At 41.8% G+C, this 15,591-nt stretch overlaps 1 protein-coding gene across 1 annotated transcript; it reads left to right on the top strand.

Moving 5' to 3' along the window:
• Nucleotides 1–3,245: 3,245 nt before the first annotated feature.
• gata5 (GATA binding protein 5) lies at nt 3,246–11,223 on the top strand. Its single transcript, XM_064923045.1, has 7 exons — nt 3,246–3,507; nt 4,132–4,786; nt 7,319–7,488; nt 9,513–9,641; nt 10,096–10,180; nt 10,290–10,420; nt 10,806–11,223. Exons 2-7 carry the CDS (start codon nt 4,270–4,272, stop codon nt 10,917–10,919), a joined length of 1,146 nt encoding a protein of 381 aa, XP_064779117.1. The 5' UTR covers nt 3,246–3,507; nt 4,132–4,269; the 3' UTR covers nt 10,920–11,223.
• Nucleotides 11,224–15,591: the final 4,368 nt, after the last annotated feature.

A 15,591-nucleotide genomic window follows, 5' to 3' on the forward strand; every position in this document is an offset into this window, starting at 1 on the left:
GACCGAGGGAAAGCATGATGGGTAATAGGTAAAGGATCAAATAACTTTGGTAGACTTTTGAGGCTTTTGGGGAGACGCCAAGGGCATGTAGGTTGACGGTTCACTATAGGGTCACAGAAACAATTATCGTTTAATACGATTTATTTGATTTCATAACCATATTCTATACTGCAGCAGAGCAGATAGCCTATGTCTCTTTCACACCATAAATAATAAAGACGTTTATTTCTACCGTAGGCCTACATAGTTTATATTGTGCGTAAGTATGTAATTTCTACAACAACCCTATCTAAATTGAATAACCAATATTATCTGCGTGGCCTTTTAATGGTTGTCTGATTTGGCCTGTAATGAGAATGGGCCTGCTTTTTTTTAACTAACATGTCCTCATCACATTTGATATAAATCGTAAAGGATAATAGAATAGAATAGAATACAATACAATACAATACAAATCCATTCGAGAGCTGAACGTCCCGCTGCCCACGCAAAATGACACTTGACATGATATTTATGAACTTTTTTTCGAAATGGAAAAAATAAATAAAAACGATATGAGTGGATTTGTTTTATTGTTTATTCCTACAATGAGTTTCATTTTAAAAAAATCTAATCTAACAACTTGTTGGGTAGCAATTGTTTCTCAATGTAGGCCAAACGATTCATATGTGTGTGAAAAGTAGCCGGTAGTTAATTCCATCAACAATGTGAAATGTCTCATTATTTTAGGGGTAACAAGTATAATTTATAGATGGCGTGTTTTATATGGAGAAGTTAAATGGTTAATATAGATATGTTGACCCACACAGGTTATTATATATGTTTTATTTTATAATGAATTGGTCCTTTAGAACACAGAACATTTTTAAATAGGGCTATTACCGACAGAAATATGTCGAATATTTCAGTTTGTCTATCATTAGCAGTCGTAATCATTGATAAATTGCTCACGCACATTCACTGTCTTGCATGTTATAAACAATCATTTACAGTTCATTTCTCACACATTGCAGCATGTTTTCGTTAAATGCAATGCATTGGCGAATCTATCTCAAGAGGATCACAATTATACATAATTTGTTCAATCGTTTGAACCTCTTTGTTAGTAGGCCTACGTGTTATTTAGATAAACTCTTTCTTGGTCATTTCTGATGGATTAATCTCATTATGAATAACATCTACATCAGAGATGCATGAGTAATTATGATTGTTTCTCCATTTGAATGAATTACCATGAATTAAAAACACTAAACACACTTCCTATTTTTATTCTACCTATGACTTTTTGGAGTCAACCTGAAGTCAGGCATTCACTGAAATCTCACTAAACTGTTTTAACACGGATTGATTGGTGGCTAATTAATAAACTGGATCCGACGGTCAGAGTAACGGCCCATTCTATGATGACAGACATTCAGACGAACAAACCCATCCTTGATTGAAAAGCGACTGTAGAAAATGAACAGAGGGATTCAGTCACAGGTCGTTGGACCCTCCGCAGTGATGAAAGAAAAGACATGTATTGAGTAGAAGACAGAGTCACACAGCATCCTCTGATTGTCTCCTAGCGCCCTGCGCTCCTGAGGGGCACGAGAAGTGATAATATTAATCTCATTACCCGAGACACGTCTAAGGAAAGGCCTAGTTTCGAGTTGTATTAGTTGTATTTACAGGATACACAGGCCTACATGGATGAACAGAACAAAATACACAGCTCCCAAATGGATTTGTTTCTCTCCATAATATACTCTCGATAACGGTTTATATTAAATGTGATGGGAATTTCAACTAGAAACAACCACTTGATGAGAATATAATATCATATCATCAATATAGGTAACTAATATTCACAAGTACCAACAATTCTTTCACCAAAAAATGTATAGAATTATGTAAATGATCAGGATATATATATATATATATATATATATATATATATATATATATATATATATATATATATATATATATATATATATATATATATATACATATATATATATAAATCGTTGCCATATAATATGGTGTTATTGCCTCGTAATTATTAAAGGGAGTGTGAAAGTATCGATATACTGTTATTATGAAGTTAATACCACTCCTACTACAACAAGACTACTAACTCTACGCATACTACTGCTCATATGATAATAAAAACAATAATTAATAACGTAAGCACAGCATGATAATAATGCAATTATAATAGTTCGCCTATTAATTACTGTTGTCTCATCATCAGTAATGATTGTTGCAGTGAGTTACAGGACTGCTGTTGGCAGTATTTGTTCGGCTCTGTCATGAGTTATTGGTGTTAGGCCTAATAATCGTGAAAATCGTGTTTGTGAAATTATTATCGTGCACTTTTTCGTGTGGGGGTGGAGTCAATCGTTAATATAACAATGACTCAAAATGTCTATAATGAGAGTGATTAGGCTGTTGTATCATCATGTCAAGTTATTGGTCGTATTTCTTATCGCCTTGCTGTTTTTATAGAGCTCATTCTGATTTATCTTGTCATAAAACGAAGCATAACTTTCCCTTTCAGAGGAGGCATTATTTTACAGCATGTGTATAAGGCTCGCTTCAAACACTAGCATTATTATATCTAAAGGCCTACACTGTTAACTAAGACATGTCGGTGTTTTATTTATTATCTATTATTTATTAGAATGCACCATCGCGATTAATATATATGAAAACAATGTTTGGGCTATGTTTGGGCTCCCGAGTGGCACAGCGGGCTAAGGCACTGCATCTCGGTGCTAGAGGCGTCACTACAGACCCTGGTTCGATCCCGGGCTGTATCACAATCGGCCGTGATTGGGATTCCCATAGGGCGGTACACATTTGGGCCAGCGTCGCCCGGGTAAGGGGAGGGTTTGGGCGAGGTGGGCCGTCATTGTAAAATAAGAAGTTGCTCTTAACTGACTTACCTGGTTAAATAAAAAAAAATTAAAGGCTTCTGTTAAAATCGAGGTAATTCATGAATTCATTTGAAAGTATATGAAGACCAACAAAACGAATCTGAAGGAACTGTGACAATTCCTTCGATCTTTATATGTTATCTTATATTGATTCTAAAAACAACCAAGACACAGCAAATTCAGCAAAGGTGGGTCTCTTCTTCATGTTGGCTTGGTGCTCGTCCTCCATGCCCCTCTCCTCCTCCAACTCCTGAGACCTACCTTGGAGTGCATCACGTGGTCTTGGTCCGTACAAATAACTCGCAGTAGAGTTTTCCAGTAGAGAACGAATCGGAGCTCTGTTATATCAGCAATTATCAGCGACAGTAACTATCTTCAGATACTAAGAATAGGAGAGAGAGAGACTTGGACCATCCGGGAAGTAAGGAATTGCTTTTTCTCGTAAACTTTTATTCCCAAAGACATTTTGGACATCTTTGTGGGAGCCACAGTCACTTTCGTTGGGTCTATCTGAGTGAAGTTTGCCCACAGAGCTGCTCAAGCTGCTCCTCTGAAAAACAGACTATCACCCGACCGTCCTTATCTGGTGAGATAATACTACGAGAGCTCTTGTATGAAATTGTATTCCTCTTGTGCACACTGCAATCAAGGTTTTATGTGATTTGCGTTACGATTGATAAACATATAGCCTATGCATCACACATATGGCTCCTCTATCTATTGTGGGTTGATTAGGTTCCTATGATTTAATGACATGGTGCAAGTCGGGTGTTCCTCAGGATATCTCGGGTAGCTGATTAGTTATATCTACATGCAAAGATATGAAAGACCATTAGTGTCATTTTAATCCATTAAATGTCAATCACAATGATACGGATAATATATTACTCTTGTTATTGATCAAGTCGTTTTGTATTTTTCCTTGTATTGCTACAGCAATTATTTGATTGTGCGATTTACATCAATTTACTTTAGGCCTAATTCGTGATATTTTCCATCGATTGACCTAAAAGTTATTTTAAAGAGAAAGGCGAAAACAATGTACTAAACAAAATATTAAGATAAAAGACGGGTTAAAATAGGCCTCAGGCTGTTCAGGCCACAGGTGCGAATTGTAGACTGCTGGGTGATGTTTCTTCTTTAATTAGTGGACACAATCCCTCAATTACAGGACGCATTTATTGATTGTGGTTCTTTCCCCTTCATTCAGGAGTGGATTTGTGGATGTGTTAATTATCCGGCGACTGGATAACGAAAAACCGCCGACGACTCGCCGAAGTGTCTTTACGTGACCCGCTTTGTCCCAGGACCCATATTCTCCTAAATAGGACGAGAATACGGTGTCAGAATGTACCAAAGCCTTGCTTTGTCATCCAACCAGTCCCCATATGCACACGATGCAGGGAACTATATGCACCCTTCGGCGAGTTCCCCCGTGTACGTGCCCACTACGAGGGTGCCTGCTATGCTGCAAACCCTGCCGTACTTGCAGACATGCGAGTCCACCCATCAGTCCCATGGCCTCGGCGGGCATCATGGCTGGCCTCAGACTGGCACAGACAGTTCGTCCTTCAACCCGGGCAGCCCCCATCCGCACCCCGGGTTCTCCTACTCTCACAGCCCGCCAGTAAGCAGCAATACAGGCAGGGACACAACCTACCAAAACCCGCTTGTGCTCAGTAACGGTGGTCGGGCCGACCAGTATGGCAGCGCTTTGGTACGGTCTGTTGGAGGATCATACTCGAGTCCCTACGCCTACATGAGCCCTGAGATGGCAACCTCTTGGACACCAGGCCACTTTGAGAGCGGCATGATCAGTCTTCAGGGACGGCAAGGTTGCCTGTCTGGGAGAAGGTCCAGTTTGGGTACGTAACAGTCTTTGATATATAAGGCGAACCGTGTGTTTGTTTGTCTAACAATTCCACTCAAACCGAAGGGAAATTGCCATATTCAATTAATGTAGGCTACTAGTATTTAAAAATGGTTTCACTTATGTATGTGGAGATTTGGTGAAGGCCACAAATGAAAAGAATATTAGCACATAATCAACAACAAAAAACGAATGAATTTATATAGCAGGCCTAGTCGTCCTTTACGGGCCTATAGAAGCACTACAGGAGGCACACAAAACATATAGACCTATATTTCAATACACCTGAATCATGTTTTTAAGATTACATGTTGTGGATAATTCACCTTGAATCTTTTCCAATATTTGTTCGATAACAGTTCTTTATTGGTTAGATCTACTTTTGCAAATGAGGCTATTCGTTTGTGTGGCTGTCAAGAGTTAAAGGGGCCCGTGCTCTGATCTCACAATTTTCAGCCTGGTTGTTTCTTCAGTTATTTATTGATGCGATTGAGAAATCCCATTCTATGTGGTAAACTCTATGTGGTAAACTCTATGTGGTAAACTCTATGTGGTAAACTCTATGTGGTAAACTCTATGTGGTAAACTCTATGTGGTAAACTCTATGTGGTAAACTCTATGTGGTAAACTCTATGTGGTAAACTCTACCATCGATTGTCCTCAGTCACTGGAATTCAATTTACCTAAAAAAAAGTAACCTTTTTGTCAGCGTTCACAATACACATTCTTTAAAAGAGAAGGTCGAAAAAAAACAATTAATTAAGGTGCTAATTTAATCCCCACCACCTGTCAGTTTTCTTTTGCAGTGTTTTGATTATCAGTACAGACATTCACTAGTGAAAACTGTCCAATTGTCACCAATTGTCACCTTGATCAAATCAGATGCGTCTGCAATACACGTTTGGCAAGCAGCCAACACGTCCTTTGAAGGTGGAACATCAAAATGCCTATTACGTTTAACGTGTTTTGAAGCAGGATCTTTACCGGTTGCATGGATATGAGGACGTCAGTTTCTTGTACATTTACATTTACATTTAAGTCATTTAGCAGACGCTCTTATCCAGAGCGACTTACAAATAGGCATAAAGCCCATGTCCAGTAATGTTCTAATATGACAAGGCAAGTCAGTTAAGATCAAATTCTTATTTACAATCACGGCCTACACCAGCCAAAACCGGACGACGCTGGGCCAATTGTGTGCCGTTCTCCCAATCACTGCCGGTTATGATACCGCCTGGATTCGAACCAGGGTGTCTATCGTGAGGCCTCTAGCACTGAAATGCAAGGCCCTAGACCCGGGAGCCCAACTAACAAGGCACAGTATGTGTTTGTTGATTATTTCGTTTCACATCAAAAGCGAACGCATTTTCATCCTGGTGAAATTCATTTGTGGATTTTCTATTTATATTGGATTTGCTGATTTAAAGATCTATACACATTCGTAATGTAACACATATGGTGTGTGTGTATTGTTATGTGAGTATTATGTGTTGTGTCTGTGTCCCTGTGTGTGTGTGTGTGTGTGTGTGTGTGTGTGTGTGTGTGTGTGTGTGTGTGTGTGTGTGTGTGTGTGTGTGTGTGTGTGTGTGTGTGTGTGTGTGTGTGTGTGTGTGTGTGTGTGTGTGTGTGTGTGTGTGTGCTTAGTCATCGACACCAAGTTTGGTTTAAGTGGTGGTCAACATATTAGATATAGGGCACTTGCATATCTCATGGCACACTCACATTACGCACACGTCATGAGGAAAATAAGACATTAAACATGATACAAAAAAATATAGAAATATATTTTTAGGTCTTACGGTTTTTTCTATTGTTATTATTGTCTTCAACATTATTGTGATTGTTTTTATCTATTGACCCTCTTTCAATATGTGGACAAGGAATTCTAGCAATTAATTGTAGGAGGCCGTCGCCTGTCAGTAGCTTGATTGATATGGGGACCCCTGGATCCTTAACACTGATAAGAGCCCCATTGACATTCCATCCGTCTGAGCCCTGTGCCTCGCCAGCCGCGCCAATGACCCTGTATCCATATTGATACATTCGGACTAGATATATTTTAATCACCGAGAGGGCTTTAAATTCTAGCGAGCTAAGCCGAGACATTTATCACGCGCTGACGCGTTCTGTTCACGATATGGGTTTACACATCAAAGATGTCTAAACTTATGGCTTTCATGTCTGGATTTTTTTTGTCTTCCATTTTATTTGTTTATTAAAGCCTATCCTTTACATTTAACGAAAACATACAACAATTGACCAAAAAAACGTTTTTTTCCTCCCCGATATCCAAATAGGCACGGCACACACATAGCACTTGCAAACGAAAATAATTGTATTCCTCTCATTTTACAACATTATCCACATTTAACGAATTATGCAATTAAACTAAAGATGATCAAGGGTATTTCCATAACCAGTTCCAGCCATGTACATGTTTTGCTCAAGTGTGATCATGCATTAAAACCAGCGCAACACCACATACAAAAAATATTAAACTCTAAATGTTGTCTTCATCAAATTACAGACATGTTGGAGGAGTTCCCGGGAGAGGGTCGTGAGTGTGTAAACTGCGGCTCCATCTCCACTCCTTTGTGGCGACGAGACGGTACCGGGCACTACCTGTGCAATGCCTGTGGCCTGTACCACAAGATGAACGGAATCAACAGGCCACTCATCAAACCACAGAAACGCCTGGTAAGCACCATAAAAGTGTATATAACTTGTCCTAGATGTACCTTATTAAGTAGGCCCATTATTATGCCTACATATACAAAAGTATGTGGACACCTGTTCTTCAAACATCTCATTCCAAAATCATGGGCATTAATATGTTGTTGGTCCCCCCTAGCTGCTTTAACAGCCTCTTCTCTTCTGGGAAGGCTTTCTCCTAGATGTTGGAAAATTGCTGCGGGGCCTCGCTTCCATTCAGCCACAAGAGCATTAGTGAGTTCGGACACTGATCTTGGGCGATAAGGCCTGGCTCACAGTTGGCGTTCCAATTCATCCCAAATGTGTTCCTTGGGGTTGAGGTCAGGGCTCTGTGCAGGCTCGTTAAGTTCTTCCACACCGATCTCGAGAAAACATTTCTCTATGGACCTCGCTTTGTGCACAGGGACATTGTCATGTTGAAACAGGAAAAGGCAATCTACAAACTGTTGCCACAAAGTTGGAAGCACAGAATCGTCTAGAATGACAATGTATGATGTGAAGTTAAGATTTCCCTTCATTGGAACTAAGGGGCCTAGCCCTTAGTTCCTCCACCAAACACAGATTTGTCCTTTGGACTGCCAGATGGTGAAGCGTGGTTCATCACTCCAGAGAACGCGTTTGCACTGCCCCAGAGTCCAATGGTGGCAAGCTTTACACCACTCCAGCCGACGCTTGGCATTGCGCATGATGATCTTAGGCCATGCTCGGGCATGGAAACCCATTTCATGAAGCTCCCGATGAACAGTTCTTATGCTGACGTTGCTTCCAGAGGCAGGTCGGTTGCAAACGAGGACAAACGATTTTACACGCTAAGCGCTTTAGCTGTGAGCTTGTGTGGCCTACCACTTCACGGCTGGGCCGTTGTTGCTCCTAGATGTTTCCATTTTACAATAACAGTACTTACAGGTAACCGGGGCAGCTCTAGCAGGGCAGAAATTTGATGATCTTACTTATTGGAAAGGTAACATTTTATGACAGTGCCATGTTGAAAGTCACTGAGCTCTTCAATAAGGCCATTGTACTGCCAATGTTTGTCTATGGAGATTGCATGGGTGTGGCTGAAATAGCCAAATTCAATATGTTGAATTGGTGTCCACATACTTTTTGAACTTTTAAATGAGTCAATGAGCTTTTAAAACTGAGTTTTTAAGAACGTTAAGGACTAAATGTATTGATTGATTAGGTGGGTTTTGAGAAGAAAAAAAGTCATATGCAGATATTAGGTTTTTCTAGGTCAAAGCAGTTAACACAGGAATTGGTGGTCAGAAGGAGGTGGAAAAAGAATGGAACTTAGTGGGTCAGTGATTGTCTGAAGAAGGTCAGTGTAGTAGAGTGAGAGAAAGAGGCCTTCACTCCTGTCTTTTTCCCAGGCAGGAACCAGCCTCTCAGAGCAGCTGCCGTGAATTACCCCAGCTCTGCTCTGCCTGTGCTTATTCTGTTTTTATTTGTCCTTCAGTGACCTTGCCCTTGGGTTGTCTGTTTTTAGCCACATCTGTACGAGGCAAGAGAACAGTGTGACTTAACAACCATGTTTCTGCTGAAAAATCTCACTTGTGTCCAATAACAAGCTGATAGAGAGGCAGGTTCAGCCAGGAGTGCTTAGTGCTTAGCCCAGCACTATGTGAAACATTTCTCATGTGAAGTCCTTATCAGTACATTGACTGTTGTGTTTCTCCATGGATACTATGGCGGAATCTTGTGCACAATACACAAAAGGATGTCACTTATAGTAAAGGGATACTTCACACAAATTTAAATTTTACACAAAGTATAACAGAGTCAGTAACACAAAATATGTATATATTTTTTTTTGGGGGGGGCTGAATTATCCCTTTAAGGTGCTAATTCTCTAGACCTGTCATACAATCCATCTTTAACTGGTCTTGTCCTTGGTCCAGTTCTCTCTCAGAAGAATGTTAGAATAATTATTTGAGTTGTCTGATTGGTTCTAGTTGGTTATCGGTTATTGATTGGCTATTGACGCCTTGTCTTTACTTCTCCATCTATAGCAGACCACATCTCGCCGGGCCGGCCTGTGCTGCACTAACTGCCTCACCAGCACGACTACGCTGTGGCGTCGCAACGCAGAGGGAGAGCCTGTCTGCAACGCCTGTGGACTGTACATGAAACTACATGGGGTAGGTCACACACACACACACACACACACACACACACACACACACACACACACACACACACACACACACACACACACACACACACACACACACACACACACACACACACACACACACACACACACACACACACACACACACACACACACACAAACACAAATACACACACATACACCTTTCCCATGGACCCTACAATACTCATATCATCTAATGTACACAACGTTTGCCCTGGTGGGAGCCTATGTAAAATCCTGCTGTAAGAATTAGCCCCTACTAGCCTGGCAGTGCAGTGTGGGCTGTGTATTATTCATGTTGTGTAAAAGCTTTCCAAGGTCATCATGGATGTTGTTATCAAAAGAGAGAGGTGGGAGGAAGGAGTCATTGTGTGTGTTTTCAAGGCAAGCTGGCCTTTGTTACAACTAGGATCTAAATTATTGACCTCTCCTCCTCTTAGGTCCCCAGACCACTGGCCATGAAGAAGGAAAGCATTCAGACCAGGAAACGGAAACCTAAGATGCCCAAATCCAAACCCTCAACAGGTAAGAATGGGGAATGGAAAGAAAGACATAGAGAGAATGTTTGAAGTGTATTCAGGATGATAATGCCCTGTACCTGTCAATCACCCATATATCTGCCTGTCTTCTTCAGGAGGGTTGTCAGCCTCAGGCACCAACTCACCGTCTTCCTTGTCTGTCTCGGAACATGCATCTACGATAAAGAGTGAACCCAACATGGCCCCCTCACCCTACGCTGGACAGACCGTAGCCTCTGTGTCTCAGGTAAGGCTTCTCACTCCTGGGTTCTCCATAAAGGGGATGATGTGACTTTTTCCCTCTAGGTATTATGCAGAGAAAACACTTATTAGAATTGGGAGTTTGAAACACTTTGTAGTGCCAGGCTGGAAGAACTACCCATAGTAGGAGGCTATGCAAGGCCATGTATTTTGTCCTGCACCCACTCTCCCTGTCCTGTAGCTCTGTGATTAGCCTCTGACTCAGTATTCTACTCCACGTTGGAGCTGCCACTGTCATGCTATTTACTATTGTGAGAGAACGTTTACCACTACAGCCACTTTGTAGTCGAGCAAATTTCAGCCCACGAGTTCCTACTGAAGACCTTATCATTGTGGTTGGTCATTTAAATGTCCCATTCTATTCTTTGAAGGCTTCATCACATCTGGACAGTTCAAGACATGTCGACATCAAATACGAGAACTACCCCTTTACGCCCACGTCCGTCGCCCCACAGAACTCCTGGTGTGCTCTGTCTCAGGCATGAGCTTGACCGCAGCTCACCATGTCCTGATTCTGGAACCAGTGCAGCTCACCGTGTCCTGATTCTGGAACCAGCACAGCTCACCGTGTCCTGATTCTGGAACCAGCGCAGCTCACCGTGTCCTGATTCTGGAACCAGCGCAGCTCACCGTGTCCTGATTCTGGAACCAGCGCAGCTCACCGTGTCCTGATTCTGGAACCAGTGCAGCTCACCGTGTCCTGATTCTGGAACCAGCGCAGCTCACCGTGTCCTGATTCTGGAACCAGCTCAGCTCACCGTGTCCTGATTCTGGAACCAGCACAGCTCACCGTGTCCCTGGAACCAGCACAGCTCACCGTGTCCTGATTCTGGAACCAGCTCAGCTCACCGTGTCCTGATTCTGGAACCAGCTCAGCTCACCGTGTCCTGATTCTGGAACCAGCTCAGCTCACCGTGTCCTGATTCTGGAACCAGCGCAGCTCACCGTGTCCTGATTCTGGAACCAGCTCAGCTCACCGTGTCCTGATTCTGGAACCAGCTCAGCTCACCGTGTCCTGATTCTGGAACCAGCGCAGCTCACCGTGTCCTGATTCTGGAACCAGCTCAGCTCACCGTGTCCTGATTCTGGAACCAGCTCAGCTCACTGTGGATAATATAGACTTGTGACATGAACTACCTATTATAGACTTACTCTCTTTCCCATGTGGCTGGAGGGAAGAAAAACCAGAAGGAAGCGACGGCAATCAAGTGGAATGTATAGAAATAACTTTTTTTAACTGGCGACTATCAACACTATTTCTAGTTGTAGTTTTTGTTGTGGTTGTCTTTGTTGTTGTTGTCATTATTGATATTTTTCTAATACCACCATCACAGTTTCACGTGGTATTTCAGTCGATAACCAGGAACAGTTCAACAAGTTATCACGGAGTGTTAATTCACACATCCAGAAGGACAAAACACGCAAGTGTTTTATTACCTCTGAACATGTTTCATTACTAGCGTGTCGATGATTAACTTCTATATACATTATTTATGTTAAAGATAAGAAGAGTCATGAAACTCCAAAGCCAACATGTCATATCCCAGAAGTCCATTCCCTTCTAAGAATGCCTTGTGTGTTCAAGGTATGAAATCTAAAATAGAAAGTATACATTTACATGTGCTTCCTATGTAATGATTTACATAGTTGTTCACTTGACAAACGATGCATACATTTACATTGACACAGATACTGTATATACTGTATATGTTATCAGATATGTTGAAAGTGCATAAATACTTTTTTATTTTAGATGTCATAATTGCATACTTGAATTCGTTTTCATTTTTTTCCAAGACCCCTGTTGTATTAGTTCAGCTTTTGACAATGTATTGTCTGATCATTTAAAGTGCAATGACTTAATTTAAAAAATAAAAAATGAAGACAAAGAAAAATACTTTTATTTTAATTATTTTGAATTACGTTAATCTAATTTTATTTGCTGTGTTTTTGTTGAAATATAAGGGAATTTTATTGTTGCTTTAGAACCTAAAATTGTTTAGAAACTTGAGTCTACTTTAGTTGTATAACCAAGTCTGATAGGCTCGTTGGATTTGCTATGCTCTTTGAAATCTGTTTAGTTTAATAAACCGATCAATTAATTGTTCCTTGATTTTATGAAGTAACTTTAAAACAATTGTAAAATAATCCACTTTTATTTTATTGTTTTACCTTTGAATAATTATGTTGTGCATGACCTGCCATCATCCTAAGTTATATACAGTAGATGACTTAAAAAACATTTTTACTTGTCTCTGATGTGGACTGCAGGGTTATTTCCACAACCGCTGACATCCTGTGTGATATTTATAGTCAAAACAATTGTTTGATGCCAAACTACAGATGCAAGCTACATTATAGTAGGCTGTAAAAAATTTTTTTTGTCTGTTTATTCAATATTTCAATTGATATTTGGTTTCAAACGAATGTTCTCGGGTGGGTTCTTTCGGTGTATTAGAGTTCTTTGTTATTGTATCCTTCTCAGCAGTCTAGGTGTATTTGGAAACTAGGGAGTATCTGTCCTGTCCGGTTATATGGTTGTCGTTGAACATGTGTGTATGTGTGTTTCTGTCTGTCTGTGTCTGTGTGAGGAGGGCGTGTGCTCCTCTTGCTCAAGCCAGTGTTGTCGACCAAAGGTTGGGTTCCAACTGTGCTTTATGGCCCCTGGGGACTATGCCTGGCTGGCACGCGTTGGCCCCGGCACTTGGAAATAGTGGTGCGACAGCGACAAACCATAAGCTTTACTGCCTCGTGGCGACACAGAGGCAGAGGTGCCGCCACTACCCTCCTTTTATGACTATTTGCCAATTTGTTTCTGTACTCTTATCTTCTGTGGGGGTAGTTGCTGCATGAGAGAGTAATGTGCTGTATGATGAATGGGTTAGGTCATTATGCCCTTACACTCAATAGCTCACTCTTGCAGAAGCATGACGGACTATGGATGGGCATTTTAGAGCATTTTGGGATATGAACCTCAGGACAAAGAAGGACGGACAAGCCGCATAAAGAAATACCATCATCCTGTCTTGAAGCGGATTTTCTTTCTCATCACATGGATTTTGTGAATTATAAGTAACAATTGTATGCAGGTAAACAACAGCCTCCAACCCCCCCCAGCTTCAAACACTAACCCTGTTGTGTTTGCATTACCCCACCCCCTTGAAAGGGTCAGTTCTAAGTGCTACATAGTGCTAAATAGGCAGGTCCACACAGGGGAGCGGGGTCAATCAGGACCCTAGGAGCCTGAGCCACATTTACATTCAATAGCCGGTGAGTTAGTGTGGTCATTGGCAGTGTAAAATATTTGATTGGGACTTCCGGAGAGCCCAGTGGTTATCTCTCACAGCCACTTGCTCCTCTAGGTATTATGCAGAGAAAACACTTATTAGAATTGGGAGTTTGAAACACTTTGTAGGGCCAGGCTGGAAGAACTACCCATAGTAGGAGGCTATGCAAGGCCATGTATTTTGTCCTGCACCCACTCTCCCTGTCCTGTAGCTCTGTGATTAGCCTTTGACTCAGTATTCTGCTCCACGTTGGACCTGCCACTGTCATGCTATTTACTATTGTGAGAGAACGTTTACCACTACAGCTAATCTATTTTCTGAGACAGCCAAGGTCGATGACTAAAACCTTGTGGCTGGACCTAAGAACACCAACGCCAGCGTCACTGAAGTGTCAAGGCCATGATTGTTCCTTTTGTTAGATTGTACTCTTTAGTTTCTGTAGTTGCTCTACTACAATGTCTTCGATCCATCCTTCTGGGAAATGTATGTGTGTGTGATTCCAGTCCCAGGAGAGATGTTATCCCCCTGCAGGTCTGTAGCGATCTGTCTTCTGTGATGGAATTAGAATGGCTCACTTGGGGGTCTGACAGATAGACCAACAGGGGAATGGCACATAGAGCAGCGATAGTGGGAGTGACTGAGGCTGAGGTCCATAGTGAGCGATGGCTTTTCCTCTTGGCCAGGCAGCAGTAACACAAGTCTTTCCCAGGGTCGCGCACCCCGGCCACTCCATTCAATTATTCCTCCGTCCATGGCGGAAAACAGGATATTGTCTTTAAACTCACCAGTTATCCTGAGGATTGGTGTGTATGTGATTGTGAGTGTAGCGGGATGGTGGGAGTAGGGAGGGTAACACAGGCATTTATTTAGGTTAAATTCAGCTCTTAAATCAAAACTTCCACGCGTTGTCTCCACAGTGATTCCCCAAAGGCCTCACTCATCGCTCTGCGTGACAGGGTGCTTAAATTGAGGAACGCAGACGTGTGTGCTTTGGTGTGTGTGTGTGTGTGTGTGTGTGTGCGAGCGTGCCTGCATAAGTGCGTGAGCGTGTGTGTGTTTGCATGGGTTTTGATTTCTCAGGTCTGGCCAATGGATGATGTTTTTCCACTATGGCGTGTGAATGTCTTTTATGTTATAATCACTGCAGTGTCCTTTCTCTCCGTCCATCCTAGTGCAGGATTCCAGGAATCACTTCACAGTTTCCTCAGTCAGGGCAGAAGAGATAAACCCTGAACTTATGTTCCCTCTAAACACCAAAAGGGGTTATGTCGCTCACAGTCCTACTTTAGTTGGCAAAGGCCAATGAATGACACAATGAGTTACCTAATGGCCAAATACTGTTTCAGAATAGTCCTAACACTGACAGTTGGAGACATTTAGGGTCGTGTTCTGCAAAGGCCACAGTTCCAAGAAAAAAACTGTTACTGCAACCTAATTGTACCTTGACAAATGCTTTAGTGGAAAGACATCATCAACCCACACTGATTATAATGCGTAAAGATATGAGTTCTGTCCAAGATGGAAGTGAGTTAATAGAATTGAGTTGGTAGAAGTTTATATTTATTTTAACTTTATTTAACTAGGCAAGTTAGTTATAAGAATACATTCTTATTTACAAGACAGCCTACCCCAGCCAAACCCTAACCCAGACAAACCCTAACCCAGACAACACTGAGCCAATTGTGCACTGTCCTATGGGACTCCCAATAATGGCCGGTTGTGATACAGACTGAAATCTAACCAGGGTCTGTAGTGACGCCTCCAGCACTGAGATGCAGGGCCTTAGACAGCTGCGCCACTCGGGAGCCCCAAATGTGATTTGGCCGAGGTTGATAGAAGTGAGTTGGTAGACGTTGATAGAAGTGAATTG

Source organism: Oncorhynchus masou, chromosome 18 (assembly GCF_036934945.1).
Source record: "Oncorhynchus masou masou isolate Uvic2021 chromosome 18, UVic_Omas_1.1, whole genome shotgun sequence".
NCBI lineage: Eukaryota > Metazoa > Chordata > Actinopteri > Salmoniformes > Salmonidae > Oncorhynchus > Oncorhynchus masou.